The sequence below is a fragment of the Colobus angolensis genome, unplaced genomic scaffold (assembly GCF_000951035.1).
Source record: "Colobus angolensis palliatus isolate OR3802 unplaced genomic scaffold, Cang.pa_1.0 Scaffold1, whole genome shotgun sequence".
Lineage (NCBI taxonomy): Eukaryota > Metazoa > Chordata > Mammalia > Primates > Cercopithecidae > Colobus > Colobus angolensis.
In genome coordinates, this window is record NW_012110918.1 from 8823330 (window position 1) to 8841346 (window position 18017).

An 18017-nucleotide genomic window follows, 5' to 3' on the forward strand; every position below is an offset into this window, starting at 1 on the left:
CTTGAGGTCAGGAGTTCAAGACCAGCCTGGCCAACATGGTAAAACCCTGTCTCTACTAAAAATACAAAAATTAGCCAGGCGTGGTGACACACACCTGTAATTCCAGCTACGCAGGAGACTGAGGCAGGAGAATCATTGGAACCCAGGATGTTTGATTCCCAAAATAATTGTGTATATTTACCCCAGGAGTTCTGAAGGAATTCAGTTTAGACTTGGGTAATTCTTAGTAAGGAGGGACCTTAAGGGCATGATGAGATTTGGAATTTAGGTTTCTTAGTCCGTTTGTGCTGCTATAACAAAATACGTGAGATTGGGCAATTTATAATACAAGTGTATTTTTTGCAGTTCTGGGTCCAAGATCAAGGCACTGGCCTTTGATGTCTGGTGAGGGCCTTCTTGGTGCATCCTCATGTAGGGGAAAGTAGAAGAGCCTAAAAGTTGCCTCCAGCCCTTTTATGAGGCACTAATCCATTTGCTGTGGTTTGGATTTGTGTCCTGCCCACATCTCATGTTGAATTATAATCCCCAGTGTTGGAGGTGGGGCCTGGTGGGAGGTGGTTGGATCATGGAGAGGGATTTCCCTCTTTGGTCCTGTCTCATGATAGAGTTCTCATGAGATCTGGTTGCTTGACAGTGTATGGCACATCCTCCCACCTTCTTCCTGCTCACGCCATGTAAGATGTGCCTGCTTTCCCTTCTGCCATGAGCATAAGTTTCCTGAGGCCTCCCCAACTGTGCTTCCCGTACAGCCTGTGGAACCGAGGGCCAACTAAACTCCTTTTCTTTATAAATTACCCAGTCTTGGGTTCCTTCCTCCCTCCCTCCCTTCCTTCCTTCCTTCCTTTCTTTGACAGAGCCTCGCTCTGTTGCCCAGGCTGGGGTGCAATTGCGCATTCTCAGCTCAACTGCAGCCTCTGCCTCCCAGGTTCAAGCAATTCTCCTGCTTCAGCTTCCCAAGTAGCTGGGAGTACAGGTGTGCACCACTATGCCCAGCTAAGTTTTGTATTTTTAGTGGAGACAGGGTTTCACCATGTTGGCCAGGCTGGTCTCAAACTCCTAACCTCAAGTGATCTGCCCACCTCGGCCTCCCAAAGTGCTGGGATTACAGGCGTGAGCCACCACGCCTGGCCTCAGGTATTTCTTTATAGCAGTGTGAGAATGGACTAATACGCTGTTCATGAGGGGGTTGTTTGAGGGAGAGAAAATCCTGAAGTAAGGATAGACTGAGATGAGTAGAGTCCTAAAGACTGAACCAGATGGTGGCTTGGTGCAGTCAGTACCTTCCTTGGTGAAGAGGAACAGTCAGCAAAGAAGTCCATGGTGCCCCCCAAAAAAACAGAAGAAAAAGTAGGAAGGCTGAACATCAGAAAAGGATGGAGAAAGCTCACATGAGAAGTAGTCCACAGGGCTTCATGCCATCGAAGCAGCAAGAGGATCACTGATAACCAGATGGTGAGATGAAAGTTTACCTCTCCATGGGGCTGAGCAAAAATGCATGCGTGTGTAGGAAAAACTATGGAATCTTACAACACTCCTGACTCTGGCAACTCTTCTACACTGGGCTTTGATGACTTGCTGAGTTGCACTGAATCCAGCTTAATAGAAGTTTTATATGCTTAAATACCCCCAGATTTCTTCCCAAGCCTACAGAACACTGAGATTGCTTTTGTTCGTTCTTCTGGTTTAGTTCTGTGCCTTCCCCTGCAGCCACAGCAGCCATCCCAGGAGAAGTTCTACAGCATGGCTGCCCAGATCAAGCTACTCTTAGAAATTCCTGAGAAGATCTGGAGCTCAATGGAAGCCTCTCAGTATCTCCATGCCACACAGCTCTACCTGCTCTGCTGCCACCTTCACAACCTGCTCCAGCTGGATTCTTCTAGTTCCCGATACAGTCCCGTCCTCTCCCGGTTTCCTATACTCATCCGGCAGGTGGCAGCTGCCAGCCACTTCCGGTAAGTGGATCCAGCGTAAAGAGCTTCTCTGGTGGTGGCCAAGATTCACACTATAGATTTATGGAGTTTGTCTTCTTTCCTGATGTACCAAAGCTCTTTACCCAAGATATGAAAAATATCCTGGTGACCTTTGTCATCATTTTTTTAGGTCAACTATTCTGCATGAAAGCAAGATGTTGCTCAAATGCCAAGCCGTGTCTGACCAAGCTGTGGCCGAGGCCCTGTGCTCTATAATGCTCTTAGAAGAGAGTTCTCCTCGCCAAGCCCTCACAGACTTCCTGCTGGCCAGAAAGGCAACTATTCAGAAACTTCTCAACCAGCCACACCATGGTGGGTGTGGCTTCTGGCCAACATTTGGTCCTTAAACATGGGATGGAGAAGGGTGAGCTGCAGGAGACAGAAGCCTCCAGAGCATCCTCTGTCTTTCACTTTGGGAAAGGTAATCAAAGAGGATGGTTTCTTCTTTTAGGTGCTGGTATCAAGGCTCAGATTTGCTCATTAGTGGAGTTGCTGGCCACGACTCTGAAGCAAGCTCATGCCCTTTTCTACACTTTGCCAGAAGGACTGCTGCCAGATCCGGCCCTGCCATGTGGCTTGCTCTTCTCTACTCTGGAGACCATCACAGGCCAGCAGTCTGCCGGTGAGCTCTTAGCCAAGCTTTGTAAATTCTGGTTCACTCAACTGATAATTTGCTCAGCATCTACCATGTGCCAGCCACCATGCTAGGCTCTGGGGATGGAGCAGTGAACTGGACAAATAGAGACCCTTCCTTCATCGAGGCCACAGTTGAGTGGTAGAAGCAGGTATCAGACTCACAAATATGTGAATATCCATTTAGTGTCAATATTGGTCATTGCTAGAAAGACTAAGTACAAGTTGCCTTGGGAACATTGAATGGAAGGAACTCATCAAGGTCAGAGAAGGCTTCCCTGGAGAAGCCTTTAACCTGAAAGCTGAAGGTTGAGTGGAAGTCACTTAGGTGAAAAAGGCAAGGAACAGGCTTCCAGGCAAAGGGAAGAGGATGTGCAAAGATCCTGAGGCGAGGAGAAACTATAAGACAGCCAGTGAGGCTGAGAGGTACTGGCTGAGGGGGAGAGCTGTTTGAGCAGAGACTGGAGGTGGGGCCAGGGGCCGGATAATGCCCAGCCTTGTGAGCGAGGCTAGGGCATTTAGACTTTATCCAAAGAACAATGGAAGCCTCCTGGGACCTTCCAGGCTTGGTGTGGACCCTATGTTATATGTGCCCGTGCATCCTATACTTTTATTTGGTAGCATTTATCTCAACTGAAATGAAATAAATGCATTTGGCTTTTAGGTGGCAATAGATCCCCTTGGGGCTAGAACAGATGCCGAGAGCTCACTTAGGAGGCTGTTGCCACGATCCAGGTGTCAGCCGCTGGAGCTTGGGTTACGAAGGAACAGTAGAGACGAAGCTAATTGCACAGCCCGGACATCTTTGTAGGAGGAGAGGATGTGGTAACAGATTGGCTATAAGGATGTGAGAAGGGAGGTGACCAAGTTAAGTAGAAAAGGAGCTGGTTGGAAGCGGCTGATGACGGGTTCACTTTGCAATGGCCCAGTGCTGTGGCTTACATCTATTATCCCAGCACTTTGGAAGCCTAAGTAGTCCAGGAGTTTGAGATTGGCCTGGGCAGCATAGTGAGACCCCATCTCTACAACAGATAAGCACTTGCTGGGTATGCTGGCATGCCCTTGTGGTCCCAGCTATTTGGGAGGCTGAGGCAGAAGGATCATTTGAGCCAGGGAGGTTGAGACTGAAGTGAGCAGTGACTGTGCCACTGCATTGCTGCCTGGGTGGCAGAGCGAGAACCTGTCTTAAAAAAGGAAAGAGAGAAAACGTTGCACTGGCGATGCCTGGGGCCTTGGAATGGGACCGTGAAGTGGGCAGGTGCCTGAGAGTCCAGAACAGATCGCTGGGAGGTCTGGTTGGAGACACACTGGTGTGCATCTGCATGTGGCTGTTATTTCAAGCTGTGGGAATGGATGACATCATCATTAAGAAGCGATGACAGAGGACTCTGCCTTATGGAACTCCAGCAATCCAAGGTCAAATGGAGGTGTCAGCAAGCCAAAGGTAGAAAGGAAACAGAAGAGTGTGGTGGTGGCCAAGTGGCTGTTTCCAGAGAGAGGTGCTTATTGTCGCCTCATCTTAGCATCTTTCAACTCCACCTCCTTATGCTTCACTTTCCCTCTATGTGCTTACATTTAGTACCTCATCCCACTCAGGAAGGGTGGGTACTGGCTGACTTGTCATGGCTTTAGAAAGCAGTACAAGGGGCCTTGGGAGGGCCCTGGGTTTCAAACTCCGGAGCGTGCCTTATACTCAGAACACAGTGAATGAGGCCTCCCAAAGTTGCACAGTGCAGGCCTGTCCCCTTCTTGACAGGTCACCTCTGAAGAGCTATGAACGACTCAGTTAATCAGGATAAGCAGTCATCGATTCTTTCCTTCCATCTTTAAGGGAGGTAGGAGGATTGAGAGGAAAGGGAAGCCATTACCTTTTACTTTTTTGACAACTTAAGTTCTACTTTGAAAACCCCCAGAAACAAAACAAAACAAAACAAAAACCCAGGACTGCACAGCACTCATTTCTTCTTTCCACTCTTTTGATCCCTGTTTTTTTTCTTCCTGATCTTTGCCATTCTTCTCAACCAACAGAATGACCAGAGTTGTGGGGTGGCTGCCACATTCCCTGATGGGACCTCACACATGTCCTGTACTTTCTCTTTCCTTCTATTTCAGAAGTCCAGTTTGACCTTCCACAGGAAAACTTGATGAATTTTGGAAATTCCTTCTAAGTCCATCTTTTATTTATTTATTTATTTTGGAGATAGGGTCTTGCTTTGTTGCCCAGGCTGGACTGTAGTGGCACGATCATGGGTCACTGCAGCCTCGACCTCCTGGGCTCAAGTGATCCTCCTACCTCAGCCTCCCAAGTAGCTGCAACTACAGGTGTGCACCATGACGCCTGGCTAATTTTGTTTCCTTTCTGTAGAGGTGAGGTGAGTTACTTGGGAAGCTGTTGCCCAGGCTGGTCTTGAATTCCTGGGCTCAAGCACTCCACCTGCCTCAGCCTCCCAAAGTGCTAGGATTATAGGCATGAGCCACTGTGCCCGACCTAAATCCCTGTTTTAATGTGCACTTCAAAGGGTGGCCTCGATGGCCTCTTACTTGGCCTTCTCTTTAGGAAAGGGCACTGGTGTCCTGCAGGAAGAGATGAAACTCTGCAGCTGGTTTAAACACCTGCCGGCATCCATCGTCGAGTTCCAGCCAACACTCCGAACTCTTGCACATCCCATCAGCCAGGAATACCTGAAAGACACACTGCAGAAATGGATCCACATGTAAGTAGCCAGAAAGAGCTTCCTTTCCGCTGGCAGGAACCACCCATGCAGCCTTGTACGGGGCATTACGAGGGTCAGCAAGCATGTGCAGAAAGCCTGTCCTGGATGGCGTGCTGCCCATCAGCCACTTACTCTGTGGCCCGTTGCCACCTTTGAGGTCATTCACCCACCAGGGGAGAACCAAGAAGGAATTTGTCTTTCAAAAGGTTATGTGGGAGTTTTAAATTCTCTTTATGTGAAAGTTCTGCAACTCCTGTTTTTACTTAATGCATTGGTTTTTTAAGCCATTCCACAGAGTCCAGACTTCCTTATATCCTCGGGGAAGCAAGGGTAGGTCTGGTGCGGGCAACAGACTGCATGCCCCAACCCAGCCTAAAGGCTCTGTGTTGCTACAGATCTATCAGTCCTGAGACACATAGGTATTTATCTATTGGAACTCAGATAAGAGATTGTCAAATGGGATTCTGATGTTTTTCTTAATAAAGATGTGAACACCATGCCTCTGATGGAGCCCAAAGAAAACGATTCTGTTGCAGGTGTAATGAAGACATTAAAAATGGGGTCAGTAACCTGCTCATGTACGTGAAGAGCATGAAGGGCCTCGCGGGAATCCGGGACGCTATGTGGGAGTTACTCACCAATGAGTCCACCAATCACAGCTGGGATGTGCTGTGTCGGCGGCTTCTGGAGAAGCCACTTTTGTTCTGGGAAGATATGATGCAGCAACTGTTCCTTGACCGATTACAGGTGAGCTGGACAGTCACATGGTCTACCTGTTTTATGGCCAATCCTAGTGGTATTTTGACAGTCTTGCGAGACTTCCATCACTTCCCAAGTATATTCTTTTCCTGCTTAGTAACAGATACAGAGTCTAGAGCTGAAAATACACCAGGCCTCTGTCACTTGGTCGCGAATGGGCCCATGTTCATCAATAATGGCTTTATTCTCTGCCAACACCATGCCATCTTTCTGAAGATGGTGAACCTTCTGAATGCTAGGATAAATTACCATTTGGTACTCTTGTTTTGAAGCGTCCTTAAAGGAACTGTGATTAGAACTCTTCTCTCATTCTCTTTCAGACTCTGACAAAGGAAGGCTTTGACTCTATCTCCAGTAGCTCCAAGGAGCTCCTGGTTTCAGCTCTGCAGGAACTTGAAAGCAGCACCAGCAACTCTCCTTCAAATAAGCACATCCACTTTGAGTACAACATGTCGCTCTTCCTCTGGTCCGAGAGTCCTAATGACCTGCCTTCTGACGCGGCCTGGGTCAACGTGGCAAACCGGGGTCAGTTTGCCAGTAGCGGCCTCTCCATGAAAGCACAAGCCATTAGCCCTTGTGTACAGAACTTCTGTTCTGCCCTGGATTCTAAGCTGAAGGTTAAACTAGATGACCTCCTGGCTTACCTCCCCTCTGATGATGCGTCACTGCCCAAGGACATTTCTCCCACACCGGCCAAGAGCTCTGCTTTTGACAGATACGCAGACGCAGGGACCGTGCAGGAGATGCTGCGGACTCAGTCCGTGGCATGCATCAAGCACATCGTGGACTGCATCCGGGCAGAGCTGCAGAGCATTGAAGAAGGTGTGCAAGGGCAACAGGATGCCCTCAACAGTGCTAAGCTGCACTCAGTTCTTTTCATGGCCAGACTCTGCCAGTCCCTGGGAGAGCTGTGCCCCCATCTGAAGCAGTGCATCCTGGGAAAATCAGAGAGCTCAGAGAAACCAGCAAGGGAGCTTCGGGCTCTGAGAAAACAGGGAAAGGTGAAAACTCAGGAAATCATTCCTACACAGGCCAAGTGGCAAGAGGTTAAAGAAGTACTCCTCCAGCAGTGCGTGATGGGCTACCAGGTCTGGAGCACCGCAGTTGTGAAAGTGAGTGATGTAACTTCTTCTTACCCCTGTCTTGTCTCACTTTTGTCATATTCCAGTCTTGCCAACCTCCATCAGTTCCTTCAGTAGCAAAGGCAAAACATTTCTTATTTCATACAGTTATTTTATCTCTGCCAGAAAGTTCAGGAAAAACTTTTTCATTCATTTGTAGCTTAGATTCTGTAGACAGAAAAGCTGCCTTTTTTCCTTGCATCAGATGAGAATGAAAGACTTTCTGCCTGTATTTCCTCTCTTTAACCTAAATATCATATTCCCAGTAGTCTCCACTTGTACCTTAAGAGGTGGTATTTGGGCCAGGCATGGTGGCTCATACCTGTAATCCTAGCACTTTGGGAGGCTGAGATGGGTGGATTGTGTGAACCCAGGAATTCAAGACCAGCCTGGGCAACATGATGAAACCCCCTCTCTACAAAAAGTACAAAAATGATTCTGGTGTGGTAGTACATGCCTGTAGTCCCAGTTACTTGGGAAGCTGAGGCAGGAGCATTGCCTGAGCCCAGGAGGTCGAGGCTGCAGTGAGCCGTGACTGCGCCACTGCAGTCAGCCTGGGAGAAGAGCAAGACCCTGTCTCAAAAAAAAAGAAGTGGTATATGACATTTGTAGGGTAGTTAGCAACAAAATTCCCAGGGCTGATATCATTGATAATTAGCCAAAAGAAGGCTGATACCATCACTGTTCCTACAACTTCAGCAGCTTGAGCTGTTCTCAGGATTACGCAGATTGTTTTAAAGAAACTCTACAGAGGATCTGAGTGGCTCGTATGGATATTTGCCTTTTATTACCAGGTTTTGATTCATGGATTCACCCAGTCATTACTTCTAGATGATGCTGGCTCAGTCCTGGCCACAGCCACCAGCTGGGATGAGCTAGAAATTCAGGAAGAGGCAGAGTCTGGCAGCAGCGTCACATCCAAGATCCGACTCCCTGCACAGGTGAGCAGGTCCCATCCCAGCAGGCACCATGGGCTGAAAAAGGGAATATAACTGCTCTGTGGAAAAGAAGAAAGATTTTAGAAAATCATTCAACATACAACTTCTGAGGAATAGCTGAAAATAACATCTATAACTTTCTACTATGGGGGCACAGTAGATGTAGGGCTAAGTAAATGGCAGACTGTTCCAGAAGTCAGTTAACCATTCTTTCCTTTTGTAGCATAGGCTCTGTGCTAATTAGAGAACCACTTACTTGCCGTGAAATCAGCAGCATAAAACACAGGCACCTCTGCTAGATCAGTCTCAGACCACAGAGGGGGTAACAGCAAATTGCACTTAACCCGGGGCCTTGTGTCTGCTCAACAGTCTGCCCGTAAGAAGTGTTGCTGAGAGGGGCCAAAGTCCTGGCAAACAGGCCTTGTAAGATTAAGTGGGTTCACTTTCACGGTGTGTCATTTAATTGGTGCAGTTGGCAATGTGACATTTCTTTGTTCTTTTAGCCATCCTGGTATGTACAGTCCTTCCTGTTTAGCTTATGCCAGGAAGTTAATCGGGTTGGAGGCCATGCCTTGCCAAAGGTGACATTACAGGAGATGCTGAAAAGCTGTATGGTTCAAGTAGTAGCTGCCTATGAGAAACTTTCCGAAGAAAAACAGATTAAGGTAGGTGTCTGAATGTTTGCCCATTAAAAACACAAATTAAACAGAACAAAACCTTAGTTTTTGTCTTGGGTTTGAGCAATTCACATCAAAGACTCAGACTGTTAAGGATCACCCAGCCCAGGCATCGGGTCCTGTAAAAATGCTGTACCTTAGGAGTGGCCCCCAGCGCTGTGAGTTTACTTACACCCATTCTAAAGAGTCGAGCAGATCTTCGCTAAGAAGGCAGCTCAGCACAGATGGAAAGACCAAGACCCAGAACTTTGGGAGGCTGAGGTGGGAGGATGGCTTTAGCTTGGGAGTTCGAGGCTGCAGTGAGCTATGATCGCACCACTGCACTCCAGCCTGGGCGACGAAGCAAGACCCTGTCTCTTAAAAAGATAAAACAAAAAAATCAAAAAAACAATGAAAAGGATCAGAGCTTCAAAATAAAAGACCTGGCTTCCAACCTCAGTGCTGCCACTCGTTCACTGGCGGCTCCGGGCAAATCATTAACCTCTGTTTCCTCAGGACCAAATGTGATCCTGTAGATAAACTGCTCAGTGGTTTCCTCACTTGTAAAAGGCAGACGGCCCCTCCCCGTCCCAGCCACAGCACACCTACCTCAGGGGTGACTGTGGGGAGTTAGAGAACGGTTGCCTGCCACACAGTGTGAAACACAGAGGTGCTCGCTTACGGGGAGTTCTTGTCTCCCAACCCTTCACACCACTTTCACTGTCTAGGGAGCGTTCTGCCCTTGGCGTATAATCCCATTTCATTTGTCACTTTTTTTTTTTTTTCTTTTTTGAGACAAAATCTCACTCTGTCACCCAGGCTGGAATGCAGGGGCGCCATCTGGCTCACTGCAACCTCATCCTCCCAGGCTCAGGAGAGTCTCCCACCTCAGCCTCCCAAATAGTTGGGACCACAAGGCATGTGCCAGCACACCTAATTTTTCTATCTTTTGTAGAGACAGGTTTTGCGATTTTGCCCAGGCTGGTCTCAAATTCCTGGGTGCAAGCAAGTCTCTCGTTTCGGCCTCCCAAAGTGCTGGGACTATGGGCAGGAGCCACCGCGCCTGGCCAGTAACGTTTTTTAAGAAGGAGCATGTCAGGCGCGGTGACTGACACCTGTAATCCCAGTACTTTGGGAGGCCAAGGCAGGCAGATCACTTGAGGCCAGTAGTTCGAGATGAGCCTGGCCAACATGGTGAAACCCCATCTCTACTAAAAATGCAAAAATCAGCTGGGCATGGTGGCATACATCTGTAGTCCCAGCTACTCAGGAGCCTGAGGCAGGAGAATCACTTGAACCTGGGAGGCGGAGGGTGCAGTGAGCCCAGATTGTGCCACTGCACTCCAGCCTAGGCAACAGGGTGAGACACCATCTCAAAAAAAAAAAAAAAAAAAAAGTCCCAAGAAGGAACAAATCCTGATTTTGGAAAGAATTCAGTAAGTCTTCTCTAATGAGCTTCTTCGAAATACTTCTCCTTCATGCAAGGAGCCTTTTTTTTCCCTTTAGAACAACCATTTACAGCATCTGAGGCCTTTTTTAAGGGCCATTTCTCTTCCCTGCTGTTAGGTTTTTAATTTTAAGATCAAGTTTCTAACATAACTTGTTTTGTTGTTGTGAGATTAAACTGACCATATGAGTATTAAAACCATCTGCTTCTGAATAGCAAGCTGAAACTCAACCAAAACATGAAGCTGTTTATTACACTCACATAACAAGTCCTCTCTCTTCATGGGTGGGGACCGGGAATTCATTTGCAGAAAGAAGGTGCATTTCCAGTCACCCAGAACCGGGCGCTGCAGCTGCTTTATGATCTGCGTTACCTCAACATTGTTCTGACAGCCAAGGCTGACGAGGTGAAGAGTGGCCGGAGCAAGCCAGACTCCAGGTGTCGTATCCTCTACTGAGCTATGTCAAGGCAGTCTCTTCCAAAAGCAAATAGTCTCTTTGCTGGGAAGCCACCAGAGTCAGCCTGTTATACAGCATATTCATTGTGTTTGTTTTGAACAGTAAGTGCTCATATTACCAGCAAGTTAAATAATGGCCGCCTGCTGGATAAATGCCATGGTCAAGTGAAATAGGTGGACTCTCATTCCTCTCTCTTCTGAGTCAGCCTGGCAGCTGCTGAGTATCATTTGAGCACTTAGTGCTCTTCTTATAGACAGAAGAGGGGGAAGGGGTGGGCTTCACTTAGACATCAGGTTGAAACTCTTGAGGGTGACTTAAGCACTATCACCAGTGACAAAGGTACTAAGCCAACAACTACGTAGAATAAAATCCAACTCTAAGATTTCTACAGCAGTAGGATATTATGATTGGTTTTGATCCTAAAAAATGTGGACAGTAATGATCCTAATCCTTTTCTCAGAATTGAGAAAGTGACTGACCACCTGGAAGCCCTCATTGATCCATTTGACCTGGACGTTTTCACACCACACCTTAACAGCAACCTTCATCGCCTGGTGCAGCGAACTTCTGTGAGTCAAATCAAAAACATGCTCAGTGCGAATCAAGTGTCACAGGCTGAAATTACAAAATTAACCTGCTCCAGCATGTAATACTCCAGGATGCAGCGTAGGGAGGGGGATAAGACACAAATAGCTGAGTGTAGTTATGAGGGCTGAAAGAGGATTAGATAAAATCTCACACACTGAGGCAACCAAGATTTGGCCCCTTTCGTTGTAAATAAGGATTATTACAGTTTTATCCAGGCCTCAGAATGAGGAATAAAAAACTCCCTGCCTCTCAGATTCTGACCTGTGGGCAGTGATAAAAAGTAATCGTGAAGCATTAACACACTCAGAACATTCCCCAAATGATGCTTAGAAATACGATAGTGATTCGTGACTTTTTTTTTTTTTTTTTACACCTTTCTTTTACCTGCACAATGAAACCTCTGCATTTTATTGAGCTCCACTTCTTGTCTGCCAGGTTCTGTTTGGATTGGTGACTGGTACAGAGAATCAGCTCGCCCCCCGGAGCAGTACGTTCAATTCCCAAGAACCCCATAACATCCTGCCACTAGCATCCAGTCAGATCAGGTAAAGGCTGCTAAGAGGCTTCTGCTGGGCACTTTGGGAGGCGGAGGCGGAGGCGGGCGGATCACGAGGTCAGGAGATCGAGACCATCCTGGCTAACACGGTGAAACCCCGTCTCTACTAAAAATACAAAAAATTAGCCGGGTGTGGTGGCGGGCGCCTGTAGTCCCAGCCACTCAGGAGCCTGAGGCAGGAGAATGGCGTGAACCCGGGAGGCGGAGCTTGCAGTGAGCCGAGATCATGCCACTGCACTCCAGCCTGGGCGACAGAGCGAGACTCCATCTCAAAAAAAATAATAAAAAAAAAAAAATAAAGAGGCCTCTGCTGGGCCCCAGAGCGCTGCCTGTTTGTGCTACTAAATTCTTTCCTCTTGTTTTGGAGGTTTGGACTTCTCCCACTGAGCATGACAAGCACTCGAAAGGCTAAATCAACCAGAAACATCGAAACAAAAGCCCAGGTTGGTGCCAAGAGCAAAAGGCTCATCCGTGGATGGGTCCCCACCTCCCACCGAGGCACCCGATGATCAGCGCCCTTTTAAATAACTGATAAAGAACTGAATGACACAATGCACTAATGCTGCTTTTAATGGCGGCGCAATAGAGAAGTACAAGGTTTTACTAGCTTGAGCTACTAGAAGGTGTAAAAGATGCCCACTGACACTACCAAGTAGCCTCTTAATAGAAATGTAGAAAATATACAGGACAGGATGGAGATGATCTCTTGAATTTAGTAGGGTGAAAGAGTTAACTGCCAACCCGGCACTATCATTGTACTTGTTTGGAAAACATCTGTTTTGTTCTGATGATGACGGTTTTATCTTCCCTTTTAGTTGGGTGGGAAATAATGGAAAATTTGTTTCACCAAAAGTTTGACATTTTCTTGTTAATACACGTTTCGTTTCAGTAGGATGCCAACTGTTAAGCCTGCAGGAGTCCTCCTGGGTATTTCTGAATTGTGCTGTGTGCACGTGTGTTTGAAAGCTCAAACAGCTTGTCTTCTTACAGCATCGAGTTGTTTGCTTTATCGTTAGACACAATATTAGCAGTGTATCCTTTCCGTATTCCCTACCATCGAACCCATTAAGATGTAAAATCCGTATCAAGTATCTGGCTTTAAAAGTTGGGAGATGGTAGTTAAAAAAAAAAAGCTCTTGCAAAAACCATCCAGTCCCTAAGCATGGGCTATGTTGCAGCCTCTTCCAGAACAGTTTCCACTGCAGTGATCTTTCAGTTCTGCCCACATTATGTTAGCAGGCTGTGGAGAGAGGTGCCTTTGTCTACCCTTTTCCCAGGACAGTCCTCATTTCCAAATTCTAGTTTTGTCACAAAGGCTCATGCTGTTCCCTGTGTCCTCTTCAAATCTGGACCGACAGCAGAGTCCTCTGACTACAGCCATCATGCTTCTCAGCTCCGCTGTGTGTGCCGTGTGGACTCTGAGTGGCGTCGTGTGGAGGGCGAGTGGGCAGGAGGGCTCAGGTCAACTCTAAGGCACTTTTCTCTACATCCAATGGCAGGTTGTCCCCCCGGCACGCTCCACAGCTGGTGACCCGACAATTCCTGGCTCCTTGTTCAGACAGCTCGTCAGTGAAGAAGACAACACGTCTGCACCTTCATTATTCAAACTGGGCTGGCTCTCTAGTATGACTAAGTAACATGGCAACACGTCTGTCTCTCCCTAAATAAATACTACCACATTATTTCTTCTAAAGATGCCTCTGCTCATCTGATTCTCAGCCACACCAATCTTTGCAGTTTCACTGATGGAATGTGGCCCCCTAGTTACTGTTGGGGGTTACTTTTAAGCATCAGGTTAATCCTTGTCCCATAATTTCACAATACTTGTTGCTTTAGACATCAGTTCAGGTAGCTTACATTTTATTAGCATTCAACAATGCTTTAATTGTTGACACTACAAGGTGGACTTGTCAATGAGATCACATAAGCTGCTGACTGACCAAGTTTGTAGGCCAAAAAGCCATGACATATTACTTCACTTGCAGAGCTGTGCCATGTTTCCTACTGAAGTCTGAGGTGCAGACTCTGGAGGAATAGTGACACAGAAGTTATCTGGGTATACAAGAATCTAAAAGACATTCTCCCTGGAAATACAAATATATAACAAAGAGCAGAGACTATTATTAGGGAGGGTGCTTCACTGACAGTCTGAATTGGATCTGATTATTCTCCTGTTACACAGGAGAAAGTACTTTCAACAGAACATCTACATACTAAGAGGTAGTATGGCAGTTAATTTCAGTGCAAGACTGAATCAAGCTTCCTATATTTTGGAAAAAAACTTACGTTTTTTCATGGAAACTAGATACTCTTTACTAGTTTATTGAATAAAAAAAATTGAAGATCCCGTATTTTTAAAAGGCTCTTTACATCAAGTAGAGTTTCTAGTTGACAGATTTGGAAATCAGTCTGAATGGGACATACTATGGATTCAACACACAGAATGAGTTTTCCTCAAACCACTACCTTGACATAGATTTGATACCCTCCCTCAAAAGAATCCTATAAAAAATTGCTTCAAAGCCCCTTTGAAATTGCAATAGTGCAGCAAAACCACAAGTAAACAACTGCCTGTTAACCTGTTATTTCAAATATAGACTGAAAAGCCAACAGGCATTTTTCGTGTGCAATTTTTCTTTTAAAACAAGTTGTAAGTTGAAATGTCAAATCTGCCCAGCGCTGTCCCTTCACAGAAGGCAAGAACCTGCCGGCACATCATGTCAGAGGCCGCCCTCGGTGCTGTAGGCTGTGGAAGTGGGCCTCCCTCAGGGTCTGGTTGATGTGGAAGTAGAGGCCTTGGCACAGCGCAGACTGCTCGGGCACAGGCTGAGGCGTGTTAGGGCTGGATCCAGCCATGGTCTGGCTCAAGCTGCCTTCCGGCCCACTGGCCCTGTCCGGGCTGTTGATGCTGCTGCTGCTGCTGCTGCTGCTCCCACCACTGTCACTGCCTGAAGACTGGAAAGAAGAAGAAAGAAACAGGGTCACAATCAGGCTGTTTTGTTTAAGAGCTTTACTGTGGTTTCATGTACAGTGCTCTATTAAGAGTACCTTTCCAGTTCAGCTTGAGGATGAAGACATACACTGGGCTTTGGAATTTATAAAGTGTGCTCTCCTAAGACGTCTCATCCTCTCCTCACAGCCACCCTGTCAGGCTGAGCAGGATTTACTGTCCCTAATACACAGATCTAGGAGGATGGGTCCAGGTTCAAGCACGAAATCCCTTCAACTGTATCCTAATTCTTCTACACACATTCTCTACCTGCTTTTCCCATTCATTCAATTATTTCCAACCAAAGAAGGAAGTTCTCAGCCTCCAAGAGAATGTATCAGTCATTGGGACAGGGTATAAAAAGTGACAAATAAGATGGCCTCTGGGCATGAGTGAGGATAAAAACTAAAAGCTTATGCCAATTTTGTGATCATCATGGACACAAAATGGTATTCTGTAACTGCAGGGCAGACCCTGAAAGGACTTAATAGACTTCTGGTCAAGTTATCTTACGTTGGCATTATTGCAGTTCATATGCACATGTGTGTACATGAGCGCGCCTCATTTTTTCTTTCATGTAACTAACATGACTTGGTGTTTTGGTCATCTTGGAGAGGCTACTCGGAGATCCCTGGTAAGAGTCACTTTCATTCTGCAGTTCATGTTTTTTTAAAAAAGTCACTTTCAGAAACTTCTGCCTTCCACCACTAGGACTCTCAAAGGGGAGGGTGATGTGAAGGACCCATTTCAGAATTACGGTATTTTACAATTTATTTTATTTTATCTTTTTTGGAGACAAGGTCTCACTCTGTCACACAGGCTGGAGTGCAGTGGATCAAGCTCACTGCAGCCTCAATCTCCTGGGCTCAAGCAATCGTTCCACCTCAGCCCCCTGAGCAGCTCGTACTACATATGTACGTTGCCATGCCCAGTAAATTTTTTTTTTTTTTTTTTTTTTTTAGCAGAGACAAGATCTCGCTATGTTGCTCAGGCTGCTCTCTAACTCCTGAGTTCAAGCAATCCTCCTGCCTTGGCCTCCTAAAGTGCTGAGATTACAGGCATGAGCCACCATGCCCAGCCTTATTTTATTATTTTACTGTTGCATTTCTAATAAATGACAACCCTGATAACTCAATTGGTGGTACCTTTCTGTATTTACAACTCAATACAATATTGTATTCAGCACATGAGAAAGAATTCTAGTAATTAATATCTAGCATATAATTTTTTTTAACTTAGCCCTTTAATACATCCAAACTTATATTCCCTTAGGCAAAGACACTGGTTCTGAAATAGCTGGTTACAACTAGGTAAAGTCTTACACATAAGAAAAATCAAGACTGGAGGCCAGGTGCAGTGCCTCACACTTGTAATCCCAGCACTTAGGGAGGCTGAGGCAGGTGGACTGCTTGAGTGCAGGAGTTCGAGACCTGGCCAACATGGCAAAACCCCCATCTCCATTAAAAATACAAAAAGATCGGCTTCGTGCAGTGGCTCATGCCTGAGGTCAGGAGTTTAAGACCAGCTTGGCCAACACGGAGAAACCCCATCTCTATTAAAAATACAAAAATTAGCCGGGCATGGTGGAGGGCACCTGTAATTCCAGCTATGAGGGAGGCCAAGGCAGGAGAATCACTTGAACCTGGGGGGCAGAGGTTGCAGTGAGCCGAGATTGTGCCATTGCACTCCAGCCTGGGCAACAAAAGTGAGACTTTGTCTCAAAAAAAAAAAAAAAAAGAAAGGCCGGGTGCAGTGGCTCATGCCTATAAACCCAGCACTTTCGGAGGCCGAGGCGGGCAGATCACGAGGTCAGGAGATCAAGGCCATCCTGGCCAACATGGTGAAACCCCGTCTTCACTAAAAATACAAAAATTAGCTGGACATGGTGGTGTGTGCCTGTGGTCCCAGCTAACTAGGAAGGCTGAGGCAGGAGAATTGCTTGAACCCGGGAGGCAGAGGTTGCAGTGAGCCGAGATCATGTCACTGCACCCCAGCCTAGCAACAGAGCAAGACTTCGTCTCATAAACAATACAAAACACACACAAAAAAGAAAACAAAAAGTTATCTGGGTGTGGTGGCTCGCACCTATAGTCCCAACTACTCAGGAAGCTGAGGTGGGAGAATAACTTGAGCCTGGGAGGTCGAGGTGGCAGTGAACCAAGATTGCGTCACTGCACTGCAGCCTAGGCAATCGGAATGAGACTGTCTCCAAAAATATAAACAAAGACTGGAAAGAAAGAATGAAATCACAGTAGTTATGTTAGAACGGAAAGATTATAGTTGCTTGGTTTTTTCTACACTTTAACTTCTTTGCAATGTGGTTATTTATTTTTATTATAAAAATGTATGAATTAAATAAAATGCTGTTTACAAATATATATTTTAAAGTGATTTTTAAAATCCTAGTTCTATCCCTTTTTTGACCAAAAATTACATCCAATAATATGCATATAACTTATCTGCAACAATGAAAACAAGCAATGTTCACAAAGCTGCCATCATTAACAAGACTGAAACCAAGACTTGTGATGGTGCCAAGGTCATTGGAGCTATGGCCACATACCCCATTGCCTATAGGTAGCAGGAGACAACCCCTCTTTCTAGAACAAAAAAAATAAAAAATAAAAACCTCACGAAAGGATGACGATGGGCTGGGCTGATGAAGTCAGATAGCAGGATTTGCAGCAGCTGCAACTGTATTTACATAGAGGCTTAAGAAGTCAAAGTCAAAAACACAAATTGTATTCTACCAAGGCCTCTCCTAACCTAGCATAACAACGTAGAATGGCCACTTGCACCTTGAGAATCACGAATATTTAACAAACAGGTAACTACACTCAGTAAGAAACCCACCACGCAGAACGCTTTGTTTCCTCTTAGTCTGTTTTCTTTACTGTTTCTCAACACAGGTACTGTCTGAAAATCAAGGCAAGAACTACAATCAGTTTCTAGTAAGTCAAGTTTTCATCTCAAATTATCTCTATGTCATACTATAACAGCACAAGGGTGATGCTACTCTGAGAAAAGGCAAAAGTTCTTTAAATAGATTAGGAAAGATTTCTGTACATAACTTTTTTTGTGTTTTTCAGGGTTAGGTAGATTTGCAATTTCCAGTTCATTTAAAAAATTGTGGCCGGGCATGGTGGTTCATGCCTGTAATGCCAGCACTTTGGGAGGCTGAGGCAGGC

The 18017-nt window shown here is 46.1% G+C and overlaps 2 protein-coding genes across 6 annotated transcripts in view; one reads left to right on the top strand and one right to left on the bottom strand.

The window, feature by feature from the left end:
• COG1 (component of oligomeric golgi complex 1) overlaps positions 1-13533 on the top strand; it is a 16486-nt gene extending 2953 nt beyond the window's left edge. Inside the window, exons 2-14 of the mRNA XM_011935999.1 lie at positions 1708-1952; positions 2101-2282; positions 2422-2592; positions 5161-5317; positions 5854-6064; positions 6397-7188; positions 7992-8138; positions 8639-8800; positions 10549-10676; positions 11157-11265; positions 11720-11829; positions 12208-12283; positions 13340-13533. Of these exons, the coding sequence (XP_011791389.1) occupies positions 1708-1952; positions 2101-2282; positions 2422-2592; positions 5161-5317; positions 5854-6064; positions 6397-7188; positions 7992-8138; positions 8639-8800; positions 10549-10676; positions 11157-11265; positions 11720-11829; positions 12208-12283; positions 13340-13477 (2628 nt within the window). The 3' untranslated portion in view covers positions 13478-13533. The remainder of the gene's footprint in view (positions 1-1707; positions 1953-2100; positions 2283-2421; positions 2593-5160; positions 5318-5853; positions 6065-6396; positions 7189-7991; positions 8139-8638; positions 8801-10548; positions 10677-11156; positions 11266-11719; positions 11830-12207; positions 12284-13339) is intronic.
• The window catches only part of FAM104A (family with sequence similarity 104, member A), a 23204-nt gene continuing 17567 nt past the window's right edge, over positions 12381-18017 (bottom strand). For 3 of the 5 annotated variants that reach the window (XM_011935900.1, XM_011935828.1, XM_011935691.1), the window contains one exon: positions 12381-14795. In XM_011935900.1, coding sequence (XP_011791290.1) covers positions 14705-14795 — 91 coding nt within the window. In that variant the 3' untranslated portion in view covers positions 12381-14704. Of the gene's footprint in view, positions 14796-17682; positions 17746-18017 lie in introns of all 5 variants that reach the window. The other 2 variants (XM_011935627.1, XM_011935755.1) reach the window with 1 other exon arrangement.